The sequence below is a fragment of the Phocoena sinus genome, chromosome 11, assembly GCF_008692025.1.
Source record: "Phocoena sinus isolate mPhoSin1 chromosome 11, mPhoSin1.pri, whole genome shotgun sequence".
NCBI classification, from domain to species: Eukaryota; Metazoa; Chordata; class Mammalia; order Artiodactyla; family Phocoenidae; genus Phocoena; species Phocoena sinus.
The window spans coordinates 82,979,981-83,001,347 of record NC_045773.1 but is presented as its reverse complement, the minus strand read 5'-3'; the positions used below and the strand labels follow the sequence as shown (position 1 = coordinate 83,001,347).

Below are 21,367 nucleotides of genomic sequence, written 5' to 3'. Positions count from 1 at the left end.
ATCCTGATTGTCCTTCAAATTTCACTCAGTGATTTTAGTATCCACCTGTGGATTTCATCTGCAACAAGGAAAAGTTGTCCATTTTCCTTATGTATGTATATTTATTTACGGATATATATTTTATCTATGAGTTAAAATCCAGTATTATCAATTTGTATTTTGTTGCTCAAATGGTACCAGCTTTAGCAATTAGTAGCTCCTTGAGAGTGGCTTGCGTGGTGTTTCAACAAATTTTCATTTTATTTTAAGCATCTTCCTTTTCTGGCACCACAAGATGTTCCAGGCTCGCCCTGTATTATCCCTGCTCCAGTCTTGGAGCCAATCACTTCTCCAGGTGGCCCTGGTTCCTTTGATTAGAGAATGATGCTTAAAAACCAAAGATTGTCTTCCAGGTGTGCTAATTGCTACTAGGGTGTCACTGCTTTTAGGTCCACTCCGCTGACAGAGCAAGGAAGTGTATTTGTATGTTAACCCAATCACATACACACACTTCTAGGTGTCTATATCTATTAAACTGGAGATGTATTGTAAAATATGAGTTTATATTAATACTTCTGATTCTAATCCAGCACAAGTTTCATTTTAGCCAAATACTTCTTTTTGCACTAGTGAGAACACTGAATCTCATTTTCTACACTGTGTTTACTTCTTTGTTCAATTCTAAACACATAAGTCGTTTCAGAATTGTTAGCCCATAACATAACCCTGAGAAAAACACTTTTATTAGATTACAACCTTTATGTGTAGTTGCTTTTGTCTTTAGCCTTATAGTATCCAATCAAGATACTGTTTTCTACAGTTACTTGATTCTGGAGCCCAGAATTTTGGAGTAAAAGGAACCAAGTATAAGCCTCACTTTCCTTTCAGCTTTTCCACAAATCTCATCATTACTCTTAGCACAGTTGCTATCGTGTTCAAAATGGAAATGTTTGCAGAGTGCTCCCCATTTTTTTATGATTTGGGGTTTCTTAGAGGCTTAAAAACGCCAATAATAGGAAATTACTTTTTGTAGATCATTAGCGATTAACACACTTGAGAATATTTCATGGCTATAAAAGTTCAAGAAATGCATGAGGAAGACTCCTCCCACTCTGGCCATATGAGATTGTACTGCAAGAAATACATTTTACACGGTGGCACCCAGCACACAATCAAAAAGCTATGCAGAAAACTGAAACTACCTGCTTCGGGCTCTGATACTTTGTATTCTATTCTAGTTCATTAAAAAGGAAACATTTTGGCCTTGTGCTACAAAATTGATTTTGCAACCTTTAATGGTTGTTCAGACCTGCAGCCTGAAAAACACTGAGCAAATGCTTTGAAGTCAAACAGATGTGAGCTGGAATCCTGGATGCACCTCTTACCAGCAGTCTTCTTGGGAGAATTCAGAATTATCTGGGGCAAGACTTTGGAATCTATATTTAAAGCACAGGTACAACACACACATATACACACACACACATACAAACACCCTAGGTAGTTCTGATATAACTGACAGATCAATAGGAAAATAGAGCCTTTAGTGTTACTTCTATTTCAAATAAATGCTTGATGTAACAGTGGCAGATCCTCTACGTCTTCTTTAAGTCTGTCAAATAGTTTTATTTATAGAAAACACACTGCAACATAGGAGATGAGCATAGATGAGTTAAAAGATCCCAGAATTTGAAGAATTTAAGTACCTCCAAATCAGAAGTCGTTAGGGATACATAGAAAAAAGTGAGGTATTTGAGAGAAAATTCCAGTGTGCTCTGCAAATTTCAACTATGTAGGGGAGTGGTTTTGTTTGTCATTGCAAATGAGCATAACCCCACTGCCCTGGGATTAAAGTGCCCATAAAATCAATTTCTGTAGTAACCGTCAATTGGTCTGTTTTGGAGCCTAATCCCCTCCCTTTTTATTTTAATATATGACAAAGCGCATATTTATTTTTCACTAGCATGCACAAATTACATTGAAAATGTTTACATATTAAGGCTTTAAAAATATTGATAATTTATATGTCTTTTATACCAGATTCAGCGTTAATTTAAACAAGACTCTTTTGAGACATTTCGTTAATGTTGAATCAAAGATCTGTATTCTTTTATTTCAGTAGTAGAGTCTGTTGTGTGTGAAGAAAATTGGGGGAATGGAACTAAAAATTAATGTGATGTCAAATGCCATGTTACAACCAGCTACACCCACAGAATTGTATCCTATCACCTTATAGCACTGGCCAAAATTTCAAGTCTTTCAAGTACATGGCTTGCAGTTTTTAAAGACAATTCCGTCCAGATCATTTTCCAGGAATAATTCCTTTAGTTGGGTTTTCATTGCCAACGTGTACACTTTGGTGATTGCCAATATGTACTACCTAAATAAAACCACTTTTTCAAAGGCCTTGCAAAGGGTGTCTTCAGAGGACAAAAACTTAACGTGGATGGTCCCTCAAAGCTCTGCTTCCGAGCTGGAAATCTAAACTTGTCATTCGATCCTACACGGAACTTATTTTCTTTTTGATGGAGCTCTGGGAAGCATAGGACCATAATCTTCATGAGTGAAGCCATATTTGCTGTGTGGACTAGTCATTCATCAGTTATTCAGTGATAACAGGATCTGGGTTTCTCCAGTAAAGGGAATAGATATGTTATAACCTACAGTTTCCATTTAGTTCCCCTTATGATCAACGCTTGAATTCCAATTCTAAAGAGTATATTTCTATTTGATCCTGAAGCATATGCCAAAAGAACTCACCAAGACTGCAAACAAATTCTTCCAAGTGCGCCTCCGCTTCCAGTGACTTCATAGAAAACATCTGCGTGTTATTTGAAAATTAATCCTTTTCCATCTGTGTATCCTGTGTTTTGGACTCCCTTTCCTTCCCAAATATCCTGAATTCAAGGTATCTAAACTCATGGAGCAGTTGTCCAGAGGAGGAGAAGCAACCGCCCCTCCCCCAACCCCTGGGAGCAGACAGGAAAAGAATTATCCTAAGGAATTGTTTAAAAACCCAGACGCAACAGAAAGAAATAAAACCATGGCTGCATACGTTGATGTCCCAGGGGTCCAACATTTAACCTCATATGGGCAATAATTTGTTTAGCATTAAACTAAACCAGTTTGATGAACTCAAATGCCCTCGGCTCAATAGACAGGACTCTCAGAGGAGCCTGTGTTACTTCCCTCACTTAAGTGCAGATTTGTAATAAAAATCCTAATGCCAGTTACATGCTTTTTGGACCTATAAGAACCTAACCACTTGGAGAATCATATTTGAGAGGTCAGAAAACTCCACAGTTAAAGATCGGTTTATAATTTACGAAGAAAATAGAAAGTTTTGTTTCTCTGAGTTGAAATTTGACAAGCACGGCGGGAAATATTGCTGGGTTTTGGCATAAGGTTTTGTGCTTTCCTCATAATTTGAGACCTGAGTGAAGCCTGAGACTTCGGGGATCATTTTCTGGGAAAAATCGGGCAATTCAGTGCAGAGAATTTTGATATTTTTGGCATTTTTTGAGGTGTAACAAACACAACTCGGGATCCGAGAGGACACTCTGAGGCTGCCAGCGAGGCGGGCTGGACAGCGCACCAATCACGGCGCAGCTCCGCCCTATATAAACGGGCGGGCGCAGCGGCGCGGCCCGAGTCCCGGCCAGTGCCTCTGCTTCCGGCTCGAATTGCTTTCCCAACAATCGCCTTCAACATGTCCGAGACTGCGCCCGCCGCGCCTGCTGCACCGGCCCCTGCAGAGAAGACGCCGGTGAAAAAGAAGGCCCGTAAGGCTGCAGGTGCCGCAAAGCGCAAAGCGTCTGGGCCCCCGGTGTCCGAGCTCATCACCAAGGCTGTCGCCGCCTCCAAGGAGCGCAGCGGCGTGTCTCTGGCTGCGCTCAAGAAGGCGCTGGCGGCCGCGGGCTACGATGTAGAAAAGAATAACAGTCGGATCAAGCTGGGTCTCAAGAGCTTGGTGAGCAAGGGCACTCTGGTACAGACCAAGGGCACCGGTGCCTCGGGTTCTTTCAAGCTGAACAGGAAGGCGGCCACCGGGGAGGCTAAGCCCAAAGCCAAGAAGGCGGGCGCGGCCAAGCCCAAGAAGCCCGCAGGAGGGGCTAAGAAGCCCAAGAAGGCGACGGGGGCGGCCACCCCCAAGAAGAGCGCCAAGAAGACCCCAAAGAAGGCGAAGAAGCCTGTCGCGGCTGCAGGAGCCAAAAAAGCAAAGAGTCCGAAAAAAGCGAAAGCAGCCAAGCCGAAGAAGGCGCCCAAGAGCCCAGCGAAAGCTAAGGCGGTGAAGCCCAAGGCGGCTAAACCAAAGACCGCCAAACCTAAGGCAGCCAAGCCAAAGAAGGCGGCAGCCAAGAAGAAATAGGAAGTTTCTTTGGCCTAAGGCTTAGAAGCTCGACACAACCCAAAGGCTCTTTTCAGAGCCACCCAAAGATATCAGGAAAAGAGCTGTTGGCACGTTTTAAGGGGGCGTGGTTAGGAGTGAAAGGCTGCAAGTGAGGGGTGGCCTTCGCCGGGGTGGGTCTTGATGGCCTCCGCTGTAGTACGTGACAGTTCCTAAAGGGAAGACTGGCCAGCGGTTAGACTGGCCAGGGAACAGGCCTGAGCGTAAGCTTGTTTTAGGCTCCAGTGTGCGGAGGGTGGAGACCGCTGGTTGAAAGTTAGTCCTCACTTCGCCCCAAAGGGTGCAGTAAGGGAGAGCACAAACTCAGGGGCAGGAAGTCTCCCCCCACTGTATCAGACACTACGTTCTGTAGGTGTCTGCAGACCACTAAAGTGAAATTTAAATGTTTACCCCATTGCACTAAAGATGGTTTATCATTTAATGAGCCACTTACATTTTCTTTGCTTAACAAGGGCATGCCGACAGGCAAAACTGGCACGTTTGCGGGAAAAATACTCCCAAGTATTTTAGGCATTATGGTTAATAAGTAACAAAAATTATCAGGACTTCTGATAGAGGACGAAGAGGTTAAGAATTGTGAACTTTTAAGAGGGTGACCCAGCCCAGCACGTTATGTGCAGGTAGTGGTTACTTATTAGTTAGATGCCCAGGGCGCGGGGTAATGCGTTTACGAGCTTGTCCACCAGCTCCAGCTGGACATTAACACGGTGACTAGTTGCGGGGCCCGAACCAATGCACGAAGTTATCCAAAGGAACAGAGAAGTTGCTTTCAGTTACTAACTTAAAGCGAGCGTGTTGTCATTTCCTTTTATCTGCTTGCTGTGAAATACACCGTGCAGGTGCTTCAAAAGGCTATTTGTACTAGCTATGGGTAGTCTAGTCTAGGCCCGTCTGATTGGGTCAAAGCACACTAACTAAACAGCCAATGAAAAGGTAGACCTGCTAGTATCATTTACATTCCTGTTTGTGACGCCACAGTAAAATTAATCCAATCATGAGCGAAATCTTACTAACCTAATTTGAATACCGCATCTATAAGTAAATGTGGCCCCAGCGGGGGCGCCTCTTTTCCCAGGTGTTAGCGTTAGTGTTCGAATTTTTAACGCTACAATGCCTGAACCCACCAAGTCCGCTCCGGCCCCGAAGAAGGGCTCCAAGAAGGCGGTGACCAAGGCGCAGAAGAAGGATGGCAAGAAGCGCAAGCGCAGTCGCAAGGAGAGTTACTCCGTGTACGTGTATAAGGTGCTGAAGCAGGTCCACCCGGACACCGGCATCTCGTCCAAGGCTATGGGCATCATGAACTCGTTCGTCAACGACATCTTCGAGCGCATTGCGGGCGAGGCGTCGCGCCTGGCGCATTATAACAAGCGCTCGACCATCACTTCCAGAGAGATCCAGACGGCCGTGCGCCTGCTGCTGCCCGGGGAGCTGGCCAAGCACGCCGTGTCTGAGGGCACCAAGGCTGTCACCAAGTACACCAGCTCCAAGTAAACTTGCCAAGTAAGCGTCTTTACACCTAACCCCAAAGGCTCTTTTAAGAGCCACGCATGCTTTCAGCAGATGAGTTGTAATCCTTTCATTCCAAAGGCTATTTCCGGATGTCTCCTGCCAAATTTAAAGCTTCACTACTGTCCTTTAATACAGCCGCGGAGAAAATACTTATGAGGAACTTAGAAAATAACAATATGTGCCGTTAATTGCGCGCTCACTATGGGCAAGTACACTTCCATAGAGCCATGATACCACATAACCAGATACCAATTTGCACTGAAAATGCCATTTCAAGTGTGCAGCTTTCCTCTTCGTGTGTAGGTCTCCAAGTTGATCCTAAGGTTGATCCGGAATTTGGCGATGACCCCTTACCCAGAGCACGAAGGCGCATGCTCTGACTTCATTCTGCTCGGAGCTTTTCCGTTTCTTTCCCTTTTTAAAAAAAATAACAAACATATAGACATGTATTTCTGGGGAAAATGCTGAAGGAAATGGGAGTTTTCACTGAAATGTTACACAGGTTTTTCTGGTTTTCTTGCTTTGTAATTGGTGCAGTTTCTGCTTGAAGCTCTGAGCAGCGGGTGGGGGAGGGAGAAGGAGGAGCCTAGGCACCGAGGAAAGGGAAAGGGAAGCCTTCAAACCCTGTCAGCTACTGTATCTTCTTTCCCAGAAAGTCATATTTAATTTATAGTCCTTTGGGGGCAGCATTCAGCTTTAAAGTCCTCTGGGTCACAAGAGGGAAGCACAGTACTCAATCAGTTAAGGCGCCTGATTAAGGCCTGAGGCCCCCTTTTCAGCACCCTCTCCGCTTTACCGGATGTCCCAGAGCGTCAAGGACGGAGAGGAAGTAGAATGAGAAGGAAAGCCTTTTCTGGCCGGTAGGATAGGGGTAAAGGTTTTCACTGCTGAGGAATAGATTCTGTCGGGAAGATAACTCTCTGAAAAGAGGTCCAGAGGGGCTGGGAGGGAGTGGCCGGGAGGAGAGGAATCAATGGTCAGAGGTCACCAAGAAAATTGCCAGGTAGATGAGGCTGGGCTGGGAATGAAGTGCTGGTTGAGATGGAAAATTTAGGTGGAGGGTATTGTTGGCTGAGGGAGGAATGAATTTAGAAACTCTAGGGTTCTCACGATCTCCCAAAGAAACAGGGATTCATGGATTATGGGGATAGATTTTCCATAATATGGCAAGCTGGGTACTTGGATGAACGATTAAAATCCAGAATAATATTTTTTTTTATTTATAAAAGCAAGGAAGAGCCACCACAAAACTAAGGAACTCTCGGTCCCAGGGGCTTGGCCCACGTGAAACCGCAAGCACCACAGCTGACTTCACCCAAACCTGCGCTTTGTTTTTTAGGGTGTTATGTGACGCCTGGCCATGGTGGGGAGCATGATAAGAACTCTTTCCCAGTGAAGCTGAGACACCAGACCAAAATGAACTAGAAATAAACACACTCACCATAGATGATGGCAAACAGTCTGCCCTGAACGTTGGTGCTGAGTAGATTCCACTGCTGAGAATTTAGACTACAAGCCAGACTTCACACTTACTTGTTTCAGCTTTAATACCACAAGGATTCAAAACAGGCTGAGAATTTAATTCAAGGATATCCCAAACTGGTCTGGTGCCCCTGAGCACCTGGTAAAAGCAAATACAAATCCTCTCTGGAAGAATAAGCTTCATTTTAGGCCTCAATAAATCTTCACAGATAAATATCCAAGAAAATGAATGAGCGGCTTCACAACCGAAATTAACCAAACACACCATGAAATAAGGCACCATGACCAAGAGCAACAGACAATGAAAACAAAAGCACAAATTAACAGATACAGACTTCAAGTGCCTAACTTTAATATCTTAAAAAAAAAAATATGTGCGGGATTAAGAGAATACAAAGAATGATCACATAGATTTGAAAAAAACAAATAGAAATTCTAGAAATATATATACATTTATTTCTAGAATTTCTATTTGTTTTCTATAGAAACAAATGTTACTATTCTATAATTAATTATATATAATATATATAAATATAATGTAAACATAAATTTATATAATACATATAAAATTATATATAACAAGTTATATATATACATATAAAATTATAACAGAACTGAAATTAAAAGCTTACTGGATGATTTTAATAGTCAATTGGACCCAGCTGAAGAATTTTCATGAATTATATAACCAGATCACAAGGAATTATCCAAAATGAAAAGAGACGAATGTAAAAGTGAGTTTAAGAGATCTGGAATTAGTAGTAAAATTGTCTGGCATGCATCTAATCATAGTAGCAGGACACGCAGAAAATGATGCAGATGTGAGATTCAAATGATCATGGCTGACAGTTTTTTAGAATTGATGGATTACTCATACAATGAAAAATAAATGTAGTGAAAAATGATACAACAGAAAGGGTTACTGTGTGACACTAAACTAAGCCATATACATTCTTACAACAAATATAATGCTGATTTTCATAGGGTTGTGCCTTCTAATCTGTGTGGACACGTGGCATCAGACCAAAGCACTGTTTGAAATTCTTGAGGGGAGAGGACTTGAGTGATTGATTATTTACATGCATTTTGTATCTAGCTAAAAATTCTGTTAATGCTAATCCATATTTAATGGACTATCTTGATTTTCATTGCATATAACACTGTCATTAGCAAATAAAAAATCTTTGATATTCTTTCCAATAACAATTTCTCTTAATCTCTTTTATCTTGTTATTGTGTTAACTAAAATCACAAACTATTTCATATTAGACATGCTATTAGATGTCACCATCTTTTTTCTCCTTTTCATGGAAATAGCTTTGGTAGTTCATTATTTATAATAATACCTGTGTGTGTGAGCACGTGTGTGTGTGAGAGAGTAGTCTTTATTGTGCCAATGTAGTTTCCTTTTAATTCTTTTTTAAGAGTTTTTATTAGGAATGATTTATGAAGTTTTGTCATCTGATGAAATAATGTCCTTTTACTCCTTTAACCTTTTGCAGTAAAGTACATGTAGATTTTCTAATGTTAATCTATGCTTCCAGTCCTAGGACAAATCTTATTTGGTCATGTTGTATTATTATCTTAAATAATGGCTGGATAAATTTTAATATTTTACATGGATTTTAAAAATCTCTACTATTCATATTTAAATCATTCTATGATTTTCTCTTTTGGGTTTACCTTCATCAGATTTTGTCCTTAAGGTTATGGTAGCTTCATAAACTTCACTGTAGGGCTCTCCTTTATTATTTACTCCTTTATAATAAATTATCCCCAAACTGAGCAGCTTAAATCAATGGACATTTATTATCTCAATCAGTTTCTGTGATCAGGAATCCAGAAGTGACTTAGCTGGGTGGTTATGACTCAGGGTCTCTCAGGAGGTTGAAGTCAAGATGTAAGCATAGGCTGCAGTCATCTGGAGCATAGGCTCCAGACTGTAGCTGGAAGATTCCCTTCCAAGATGGCTTGAATGCCATCTTGGATGCCAGACAAGTTCCTAGTGGCTGGTGGCAGGAGGAACTCAGCTCCTTGCCACATGGACCTCTCTGGAGGGCTAAATGGCGCTTCAAAACACGTTAGCTGTTATCCCACAGAAAGAGAAATTATATAGAGAAAGAGAGTGCCAGGAATGCCTTCTGCGACCTAGTTTTGAACATCACACACTGACGCTTCTGCCACTTTCTATTCTTTAGAAGCAAGTCACTTAAACCTAGCATATATTCAGAAGGGGAATTAGAATCCACTTTTGAGGTAAGGATATTTTAAAAATTTGTGGACATACTTTAAAACCACCACATCATTCTTTTTATGCTTTAAATACTTGAATGTAAAAAGTATTTGTGCTTTAAAGATTAGATAGAAATAAGTTGTAAAATCACCTGAACTTAATACCTTTATGCTTGGTAGATTTTTAGGAATTCCAGCAACCTAGACTATAATAGACCACTATCCACAGAGACAAAGTCAATAAAACTCCCACATGATGTCCTGATGGACTTTTCTCTGAGATGGTAAAGGACAAAATAGCGGCCTCTGCAGTTAAATAAAACATTATCTCAGCACATAGCAGGTATTTTTTTTTTTTTTTTTTTTTTTTTTTTTTTTTTTTTGCGTTAAGCGGGCCTCTCACTTCTGTGGCCTCTCCCGTTGCGGAGCACAGGCTCCGGACGCACAGGCTCAGCGGCCATGGCTCACGGGCCCAGCCGCTCCGCAGCAATGTGGGATCCTCGCGGACCGGGGAACGAACCCATGTACCTTGCATCGGCAGGCGGACTCTCAACCACTGAGCCACCAGGGAAGCCCAGCAGGTACTTTTTAAAATATTGAATGAATTGAATTAACTCATCTGAGAAATCCTAAACTGCAATCAGGAAAGCAAATCTCTGGTGCACGAATATTTTGGAATGTCCAACAAACTAATACGTTTGGTCTTTTTGGAAAAGAAAACAAATTAAAGAAGAAAATAAATATAGTAAAAAATTAAAATTTCAGAAAATACTGTGGTATATGAAAATAGGAGAAAATAGGGCTTCCCTGGTGGCGCAATGGTTTGGAGTCTGCCTGCTGGTTCAGGGGACACGGGTTCGAGCCCTGGTCCAGGAAGATCCCACATGCCAAGGAGAAACTAGGCCCATGCGCCACAACTGCTGAGTCTGCGTTCTACAGCCCGCAAGCCACAACTGCTGAAGCCCGCTCACTTAGAGCTGGTGCTCCGCAGCGGGAGAAGCCACCGCAATGAGAAGCCCGTGCACGGCAAGGAAGACCCAACACAGCCAAAAATAAATAAATTAAAATAAAAAAGAAAATAGGAGAAAATAATAATATAGAAAATGGTAATGAAATTTAAAATTGACAAGAAATTAAAGGTAACATAAAAAATTTATTTAAAATATAGGAGTGAAGATTGATGAGTAAAAAAAATACAATGTTTAAAGTGTAAGGTAACAGATTAAGAGTTAGCAGAAACTCCATAAAAGAAGAAACTAAAGTGAAGAAATCAGTTATGAAGGTTTATAAGGAGATTCTTTTTTTTTTTTTTTTTTTTTTGTGGTACGCGGGCCTCTCACTGTTGTGGCCTCTCCCATTGCGGAGCACAGGCTCCGGACGCGTAGGCCCAGCGGCCATGGCTCACGGACCTAGCCGCTCCGCGTCATGTGGGATCTTCCCGGACCGGGGCACAAACCCGCGTCCCCTGCATCGGCAGGTGGACTCTCAACCACTGCACCACCAGGGAAGCCCTATAAGGAGATTCTTGATGTGTGTCAAAATGTCCTAGCAAATTGTGCCATGGCAGTAGTTAGCGTATTTATTTATAAATCAATTTATTTAAGAGATAGTCATTGAATGTGTCTGGGCTAGTCACTGGCATGGGCACTGGAGATACAAAGAGAAATAAGGTTGTCCTTGACTTCCAGGAGCCCTCAGTTTTGTAAGATCGTCAAGGAAGGTTACAGTTAACTGCTTTTATTTCCCTTTATCTTTCACTAAGGCCCAAACAAGTGTTTATCACTCTTTGGAAGTCTGCAGTTAGGTGAATAGACTTAGGCTCAAGTGGGAACTACCAAATTCATTAAATTAAGGCAAAAAAAATCATCCCAATTTTTGAGTGATAAAAAAATATAGTAATATTAATACCATTGTGGGGCTTCCCTGGTGGCGCAGTGGATAAGACTCCACGCTCCCAATGCAGGGGGACTGGGTTCGATCTCTGGTCAAGGAACTAGGTCCCACATGCATGCCGCAACTAAGGAGCCAGCAAGTCATAACTAAGAAGCCCACCTGCCGCAACTAAGACCTGGTATAACCAAATAAATATTAAAAACTGCATATAAAAATAATAATAATACCATTTTGACATAGTGCAGAGCTAAGAACAGTCCATAAGGCTGCACTCACACATCTGACACCAACTTCAGGGGTCAGAGGTCTCTCCAAAATTACCCTCAGATTAGATAATTTATTAGAAGGACTCACAGAATTCACTAAAAGCTATTATACTCAACGTTAGGGTTTATTATAGCAAAAGAACACAAAGCAAAATCAGCAAAGGGAAGAGACACATGGAGCAGAATCTAGGAGGGTTCCAAACTCAGAACTTCCGGTAACCCTTTCCCAGTGGAGTCATGGAGTGTTAACAACACCTTCCTGCAACAATGTGTGACAACACAATATGTATCGCCAACTAGGGAAACTCACCCAAGCCTTGGTGTCCAGACTGGATCTTTAGTATCCAGTTCCTCTGTATCTAGTACAGATATGGCATGGCCCAAAGCACCCAACATAAATGATCCTATTACACTATCCAGTGTAGCTCAATGCCTCCTGGTAAACAAAGATAATTCTTATCATGCAGGACATTCCAAGGGCCTACAGATCACATTCCATCAAAGGGCAAAGGCCATACCTCCTTGGAGAAGGTTAATTCTGAACAAAGTCATAAGAAAAACTATATTTTTACAATTTTGAATTAGATATCTATCGACTGTAACTTGAGTTCTACAACTATTTGCTTTTTACGATTGTTCTGTCACATATTTCTGCATACTTAGATCAACTGTGAACCCAGAAATTATAAGGAGATTTCTTTTGGAAGACTAATTTTTGTACTTTATTCAGATGAACAACTTCAGCAGTCTTCTCGATTCATACTCCCAACTTCCCTCCAAACCCTAGCTGCAGGAAAAGAAGACTTAGGAGAGGTAGAGTTCAACTTTGGGAAAAGTTTGGGGAAAGTTTCATGTTGGTGGCATGGGCATTTAGTGCTAAATAGAAGAAAAGGCTCCTTTACATGAAAAGCAGCATTTGAGTGGCTCTTCCTTTCATAAACCATGAAATTTGCCATCATGCACAGGGAACAGGAATTGTAGAAAACTAAAGGAGTCATGCTTTAGAATTTTGTTTAAAAGTTTTAACAGTGAATGTTAAGCTGTATTTCATAAATACAAAACAATATCACAGCCAAATTATAGCTATTTTTTTTTAGGAAAGAAGGAGGAGGAGCATGGGGAAAAGAAGAAAGGTGAGAGAAAATGAGGAGTCAGAAAAAGAATGGAAGAAGCAAACTACTACAAAAGGGAGGGAAAGGGCCTAGCGACCAAAGAGAAGCCTATAAAAGACTGCGATAGGAGAGAGGCAGAGGGTGGACAGGCTTAGTCATGTGTTTCAGCTGGGTATAATACCTGTTACATAACTGAAATATTCTCCACATTTCTCGGGTTTTAGGTTGAGTGGATTAATTAAAATGGTATCATATCTGGGAGACTTTCTCTGACCAGCAGATGTAAAATGGTACCTCCCTATCCCATTTTTTACTTTTCTCCATTCATTCTTCTTTGTTATACTTAGTACTTATTGACATAAGTTTGTTTATTATTTGTTTCCCCTCCCCATTCTCAAGATTGTAAGCTCATTGGAGCAGGGTTAGTCTTTTTTGCTACTGACTCCCTAATGCCTTGACTGTTTCAGACACAGTAGGCTCTCAGTAACCATTTGCAGCACGACATAATTAATTACTTAATTAAAATACACATACGTCTGCAACAACAGGAATAGAGGCCAGATCTGTTTGTTGAAATGGTTCAGTTGAATGAGTGACTCTTCTGGGTCTCACTTTCTTCATCTATACAAGGAGAATAATAATAATGCATTACTTCTTAGAGTTATATTAAGGATTGAGATAATTTGTGTAAAGCTCTTAAAACAGTTATAGTCATTTCATAAGCACTTAGCAGTTGTTAGCAATTGTTATATTTTCCTTAATCTCTGAATTAAATGAAAATCAGAGTGACTAATTCTCTTCAGGTCAAAAACTAAAGGGGGAGAATATAAGCTTTTGAACTATTTGAATTCCACCCCAGTAAGGGTAGTTGGGAGATTTGAAACAAAGACTACATTATTGAGAAATATCTCTTGACTGAGCATGGTTTGAGTCATTACCTGTTGATGCTAATAATGACTAAAGTGTAGGTAACACTGGAGCAGAGATTCCTCATAGCACATTATACAAGCATATGTAAACAGAACCCTCTTCTTTGTATAGCAGATATTAATGTTGATGGCAAAATGGCACCTAATATATAAACCTTTTTTATTTCTTCAATCAGGGGAGAGATATGAGTGCAGAGAAGAAATGAATGCAAACAGTAACTGAAAATGAGAATCTGGCCGTAGAAGTTACGAAGAATGATGTCTGACCTGCCTGAGATGATAGATTAGTGTGTATATCCCACCAAAATCCTACCCATCCTGATTTGCTGCACACTGACTTATCAAAAGGAGATCACTACCCGAGTGGAAGAGCCTAAACAAGGTGTTTTAGCTTTTTCATTTTATTTTTATTTACATTATAAAAACAGAATTTACTTCTGTTACAGGCGTAATTACTGGGAACTCATTATTTACCGTGGACTACCTTTGCTGGGGGAAGTCTGAAAGGATAGCAAAACATTTGTAAATGAGACGCTATATTTAATAAACTCTATGGATAATTGAAATTCCGCTTTCATTGTTGATTCAAATTCTTCTCCTAAGGTCTTCCCTTTCTGGACAGGCAATTTATTTATATTTCAGTTTATTTTCTGGCATTAAGTTCTGAGTGGGTAAGACCTAAGAATTGTTTTGGCTTTGTTAACGATCTCGAAGGTAAAAACTTAGTTTAGCTAAGCTGACATTTAAGAGGTCACCTTCAACATCTGAATTAAGGGGAACACATTACTTCTCACCTGAAGGATTTTTTTTCTTTTTTTTTGGCCGCGCCTCGCGGCTTGCGGGATCTTAGTTCCCCAATCAGGGACTGAACGCGCGCCCTCGGCAGTGAAAGCTCGAAGCTCTAACCATTGGACTGCCAGGGAATTCCCTTGAGGGAATTTTAAAAACAGATTGCTGGGCCCCACCTCACAGTTTCTGTTTCACTAGACCTGGAGTAGGATCCAGTAATTTGCATTTCTAAATTATGAAGGTGGTGCTGATGCTGCTGGTCGGGGATCACACCTAGAGAACTGTGCTTTAAATTACGACTTGGGATGTCCCTGAAATGATACTACCAAACAGCCGCACAAAACTGAAAAATCACCTTGAGATTTAAACTGGAAGTGTCAAGTCCTGAAAATTGGCACCTCCTTCCGGTACAGCCACGCAAGGGTGGAAAGAATAACGTTGCGTTCCACGACCGGCCTCTGTCGGCTCCCGCCCGTAGCCACGCCCCCCCACGCAGGGTTTGTCCAAGGGCCGTCCCGCCTCGCCGCTCCACGCCGGCTCCCTCATTGGATCGTCTCACCCAACCTCACGTTCTGCGGCTTCTCCCAGAGCTCCACGTTACGCATACGCCACGTTACGTCACTTCGGCTCCCCCCACCTCCCCGCCGCCCCGGGGGTCTCCAGTAAGCTGCAGGCTTCCGCCAGCCGCTTGCGCGCGCGAGATTTCGCGTGGCAGCCACCTGCTGATGCGCAGGCTTTGCCAACCCAGCTTTTCCCCGCTGGATACTGGAGAGTCCCAACAGTCCATGAGGACACGCGCAGATTAAAACGGGGAACCGAGCAGTTTGAAGACCGAGAAACAGGGCAGCAGCCCTCCGGTAGTTTTTTTCTCCTCTCTCGACTTTTTCTGAGCTGACGCTCTCCCTCATAACTAATCCCCAGGACACCTTCCTTACACCACCCCTATTTATTATCAACACATTTCTAGGGCACTTTGTGTGAGGATTAAGTGCGTGTATATGTATGTGTGTGTGAATTATTATTACTTCGCACTTGAATAACTATATGTGTTTTAAATTTCATCTTGAGATGCACGAGGGGCCTACGTTTATTAGGCTACGGTAGACACCGACCCTACGGCCCACAGTACTTTTAGAGGCTCACGAAAATATTTTAATTTCTTCTAAAATCAGAATTAAAAATGAACTTTTAGGTCGATGAAAACGTTCTGTGTAATACTAATATTTTAGTGTTTATATAATTTTAATAATGTTATTATTTTTCTTATAATTTTTACGGAGGAGAGGGCCCAGGAAGGCAAAAGTGCATAGGGCCCGCAAAACATAATGCAGCCCTGGGCGCAGTTTGCGCACAACCATCTCCCAGTTATTTACTTAAAAAATTTTTTTTCTTTTGGCATACACCTAGACACATTTTCAAGTGCTTTCCAGATGTTAACTCCTTTAATACTCGTAACACACCTATGAACTATTGTTATCCCAATTTTACCCAGATAGACTGAGTCACTTAGAGCTTAAAATAATTTATCCAATGTCATCTAATTAATAAATGGCACAGGGGATTCTGACCCAAGCAGCTTAGCTCCAGGGTCCCTGCTCTAAATCATTGCACTAGAGACATTATCTCTTGGTAACTCTAAGCAATCCGAATCAATCATAGCAGGTAAAATTTAAAGCAAACTAGCCAGGCTACTTTGAGCCCTCTTCTTGCCTTTGCCTACGAAGATTTGAACAAATGCTTAACATAGTTTCTGACAGCTCAAGGTCTGATGATCCTAGCCTCTCTTAGGTTCCCTGCCCCACTATTTCTTTTTTCTTTCTTTTCTTTTTCATTTGTTTTATTTTGTTTCGGAGAATCATCTTCACTATTTTTGCTCATTAACATGAATTTTACAGTGCTTTACCAAAAATACAGTGCTGTTTTGTGGCATAACATTGAATTTTTAGCTTATTTTTGAGTTTATGAACATTTTAGCATATTGAGTCATCACAAAACAAACATAGTGTAGTGTATATCTCTTAATTTGAGTGAATCTTGTTTTGTATCCTCAAATCGCATTTCATAGTTTTATTCATACAGATGTGGAATATTTTTTCCTGGACTTAGAACCCTTAGAAAGTGTTGTTCTGTTGTAAATGATTTCTGGTTTTTCTGTTTCAGTTCCAGAAAGGCCATGAATTTTTATGTGGTGCTCATGTAGCAACCAACGCTCTTAAGCTCTGTAAGGTCTAATTGTTTGTTCATAGATTTTCATGAATTTTTACAATGACATATTATTGTCAGACAATAAAGATAACATCTTTTCTTGTTGCATCCTTACCCTTCTTACTTGTACTTGTCTCATGGTATTGGCCAGACCCTTGGTGCCATGTTGAATAGGAGTAGTACCACCAAACTTTTGTCTTTCTTTTGACTCTTTGGGAATCATTCTAAAATTACACTATTAAATGTTGTGCTCACTGTAGCTACTCCTTATGAAGTAAGTAGCTACTCCTTATTCTTCTAGTTTGGTAAAAATGTTTATAAAGGCGGAGTGTCATATTCTAACAAATATTTTCCCAGTATCTATGCAAATGATAACAGTTTTTCTCTATTAATTTCTTACACTGGCAGATTTGATGTTAACCTTTTCCTCCATCCTTGGAATAAACCCTATATGATATACTATTTTTTTTTTTAATAATATGGTCTCTTGGTTTCCATTTGCTTGCATTTCAAATGGAGCTTTTTTTAAAAAAAATGAATTTCATGAGTAAAGTGAGACTATAATTTTCTCTTGTCTCTCTCTTCCTTTCTCCCTTTGTTTTAGGTCTGTGTTGTTCCTGTCCAGTTTAGGTAAGTGTACACAATTGCAAAAGAAAAAAAAGGAGAGCTATTTTTCTATTGAAATGGCTTCTGTAAAATAGGGATTATCAATTACTTAAATTCATTAATACCTGTAAAACCCAGTTATGCTTGATATCATTTAGATTGAAGAGTACAGGAGAGTTTTTTTTTAACTGCCTGTCATATTTCCATAATCATAACTTGTTTATTCAACCCATTACTTAATTTTTTTCTTGAAAATTATCCTTTTCTGTTAAGTTTAATTTTTTGTAAAAGTTATTCATAGCATTCTTGTGGTTCTTTATATCTCTTTTTTGGTAGCTACTTTCCCTTTTCTATTTCTATGATTTATTCACACACACACTCTCTTCTTTTTTCCTCATTAGTTTTTCTAGATGTTTGTCTATTGTTGTAAGGTTTTTCAAAGAACAAGCTTGTGGTTTATGGATTATCTCCATTTTTTTCTTTAATTTTTTTTTTTTTTTTAATTTCAGGTCAGGGTTGACATATTTAAAATAATATGTCAATGTGAAAATCCATGAGAATCTATAAACAATGAGATCTAATAAGAGCTCAAGAGGGTTGGTAAATATGTGCACCACATAAAAATTCATGACCTTTCTATATATTAGCAATGACCTATCTGGAATTGAAATAGAACATCATTCACAACAGTACAACACATTCTAAGAATTCTAAGGCTGATTCTTTCTACTTTGATTTATTTTCCTGTTCTTTTTTCAGCTTTTTTTGTTGAACACCTAGTTTGCATATCTTTAGTGTTTCTTGTTCCTTAATATATGCATATAATATTATATATTTCCCTTTTAGTACAGCTTCAGATACATCCAACAAATTTTATATGTATTATTCTCATTCTTATTTATCTCATAATATTACATAATTTCCCTGATGATATTCTAATCCATGGTATTTAGAAGTGCACTTTTAGTTTTCAAGCATATGGGAAGATTATTTTTACTATCTTAAAAAAAATATTTTCTATTGCTCTTTAATTAGCTGATAAAAGAGTGCCGTATATATGAAACTGTTTTTTTTGTATCCATTGTGACTTTTTCTAAACTCGGTGTTGAATTTTTGAAATTATTAAATGTGTGCTTTTAAAAATTGGACAATCTCTTTGTGCTAAGTGCAGGAATCACAGATAGATCAAGTTTGTCCATTGTGTTGTCCAAATCTTCTATAACCATACCTGCTTTTCTTTGCTTGTTACGTGAATTTATAAGAGTAGTATAGGAAAGCTTGCCCTACAGCTGTAAACTTGAAGTTCTCTTGCTAATTCTTCCAGTTGTTGCTTATATAGTTAGTGGTTGTGTGGTCAGGTGCATATAAGGTCCTGAATGTTACATCTTATCAGTGGATTTTTATTTTATCATTATGAAATATCGCTCTTTTTTATTTCTAGTTCTATTTTTTTTTAATTTAGCCTGGTTTTGATGGCCTCTTGTTCCTTGATTGTATTATTACATTTTTATTTCTTCAAACTTCCAGTAAATAGTTATTTTATAGTCTCTGGTAATTTCAGTATCTGAAATTCACTGCCCGAGGGAAAGAGAGGCAATCTAAGGCTCTTCTTTGTTTGGATGCCTGACCCTCCACAGTGTCTGTTTTCCTCTTCGATTTGACAACATTTACTATAAGCTTATATTTGGACATTTCCAAGTTCCTGGTAGAATGCCTGGCACGTAACAGATGCTAAATAATTACTGAATAAATAAATCACAATCAATCTGTGTACAGTATATCTAGAGAACTTGGGTTCACGAAGCTTCCTTTCTGAAGTGGTTTATGTTTGCCTTCACAAGTCACTAGGAGGCGCTATGAACCTAGGTTACTAATTTCAGGAAGCTTTCACTGAAACACGGCAGGGGCGGGGGGGCGGAAGGTTGGGGAGCCTGAGGAATGTCAGGAAGAAATGTCAAATTCAGGGAGGACACCTCTCTGCAGAAAGGAAAGATGGTACTGAAAGAACTAAGAAGCCGGTTTCAGACGAAGATGATGATGATGATGGTAATAATAATAATAAATTTAAAGTAAATGTGTTAAACACCGGATTCTTAATTTTTAGTAAGTTTTTGGGGTTTTTGTCTGTTTTATCATTTCACTAGTTAGACTGAAGAACTATTTCTGACCCTCCTTTGTGGCCAAACTGGATGTGATTTGCTCCTTTCCAATTCGAAGGTTTATAGCCATATAGGCTACGAAATTCTTTTCTTTCTTATCTCCCTTCAAGTGATGGAATTTTATTTCCCTGCCCTTTGTTTTTACGCTGTGTTTCTGCATTTTCTGTACAGTGGGAAACACTGTACTCGGAATTGTCTGGATCACCGCCTATTTTTTCTCAGTTCTTCCTTTCCCTCTCACTGGATTCAAATGTAAAGATACAGCTTTTCCAGGAGCTGTAAACGGGCCTTGCAAATCAGAGACTAACCGTGCCACGAGCTTTGCCTCCTTGATATTTCGAAACCCTGGAGAGAGTTACTTCTAGTTTTTAAAATTAACAAACTAATCTGAATTGTTATAAACGAATCAGAACTCATTATAAAATAGGTTAACTAGATTAAAGAAGGTGGCCTGATTGCTGGAAAACTGTCTCAGGATATGACCAGTGAGACAGTATATCTGGAATGATTTATTTGCGTGCAGACCTCAAGACGAACGAATCAGCAATTGCAGAACTAAGTCTTCATTTGCATAACGTTGTCTACAAATAAGCAGGATCCGGTGGAACAGACACCGTTTTCTGTTCTTTCAGAAGACATCGACGGTACAATGCCTGAACTAGTGAAGTCTCTGGCCCCAAAGAAGGGCTCCAAGAAGGCGGTGACCAAGGCCCAGGAAAGAGATGGGAAGAAGCACAAGTGTAGCCGTAAGGAGAGCTACTCCGTGTACGTGTACAAGGTGCTGAATCAGGGCCACCCGGCATCTGGTGCAAGGCCATGGGCATCATGAACTCGTTCGGCAGTGACATCTTGGAGCGCATCGCGGGAGAAGCGTCGCGCCTGGCGCATTACAACAAGCGCTCGACCATCACTTCCAGAGAGATCCAGACGGCCGTGCGCCTGCTGCTGCCCGGAGAGCTGGCCAAGCACGGTGTGTCCGGGGGTACCAAGGCTGTCACCAAGTATACCAGCTCCAAGCAAATGTTTATAGCCACTTTTCAGAGCCATTTCACTTTTTCACAATCAGAGCTGCGCACTAGCTTGTGCGGTTTCGTGAACTCTGGGATTTAAATTAGTGTCAGGGGTAATGCTTAGCAAAGTACTTAAAAAGTAAGCGATCCTCGGGTGGCAAATCTACTGTATATGGTTTCTGACAACTGTTCCGCGTACGAGGGTTCCCAACGGCTAAAGCGAACGTGCACTGAAACCACTTAGTGCTAACCCCAACCCTTGGAGCTCTAGGTCACCTTTATAAAATTTGTACAGGGTGCTCTCTGGGCTGGAATCGGTGCTTTGTGAAGCTCTGGTCTTGGTTTTATGTAAAGCGTCAGGCTGTAACGTCCAGGAGACCACAGTTATGTTTGAAAATCCCACCGTCTAAAACCGGAACTTTCTTAGTATGACTTTGGAGGGTCTCCCGCCTAGGTTCATTTGTGTGGATCTAATTCCTTTTCCTCACACTCCCTCACCCCCAGCCCTTTGCCTAGGGCTTTCAAGTCCTGGCTGAACATTTTATCTAAGATTCTTTACAAGCATATTATGTTGGGTGGCTGCAGCTCTCCAGTAAGGGGGAAATAGTTACTAACTTTTTATTTTCTTTTATCTCTTTCCTGGTCATTAGATTTTTGTTTGAAGAATGCAGTCTTCTCCCCACTCTCCTGACTCGTTTTACAAACTAGACCTGTAAAATTCACAGAATTCTGTATTCAGCCGCCTGTCTTCTCACTAGAGTAGCCACATAATATAAAGATTGGCTCTGCCG

The 21,367-nt window shown here is 40.5% G+C and overlaps 2 protein-coding genes and 1 pseudogene across 2 annotated transcripts; all 3 read left to right on the top strand.

The window, feature by feature from the left end:
- The first annotated feature begins 3,630 nt into the window (after window positions 1–3,630).
- H1-4 (H1.4 linker histone, cluster member) lies at window positions 3,631–4,412 on the top strand. The gene has a single exon (XM_032649301.1). The coding sequence runs from the start codon at window positions 3,686–3,688 to the stop codon at window positions 4,343–4,345; it is 660 nt and encodes a 219-aa protein (XP_032505192.1). The 5' UTR covers window positions 3,631–3,685; the 3' UTR covers window positions 4,346–4,412.
- Window positions 4,413–5,423: 1,011 nt separating this feature from the next.
- On the top strand, window positions 5,424–14,377 carry LOC116762417 (histone H2B type 1-M). The gene is made up of 2 exons (XM_032649336.1): window positions 5,424–5,884; window positions 13,984–14,377. Exon 1 carries the CDS (start codon window positions 5,495–5,497, stop codon window positions 5,873–5,875), a length of 381 nt encoding a protein of 126 aa, XP_032505227.1. The 5' UTR covers window positions 5,424–5,494; the 3' UTR covers window positions 5,876–5,884; window positions 13,984–14,377.
- Window positions 14,378–15,303: 926 nt separating this feature from the next.
- Window positions 15,304–20,944, top strand: LOC116762395 (annotated as a pseudogene).
- Window positions 20,945–21,367: the final 423 nt, after the last annotated feature.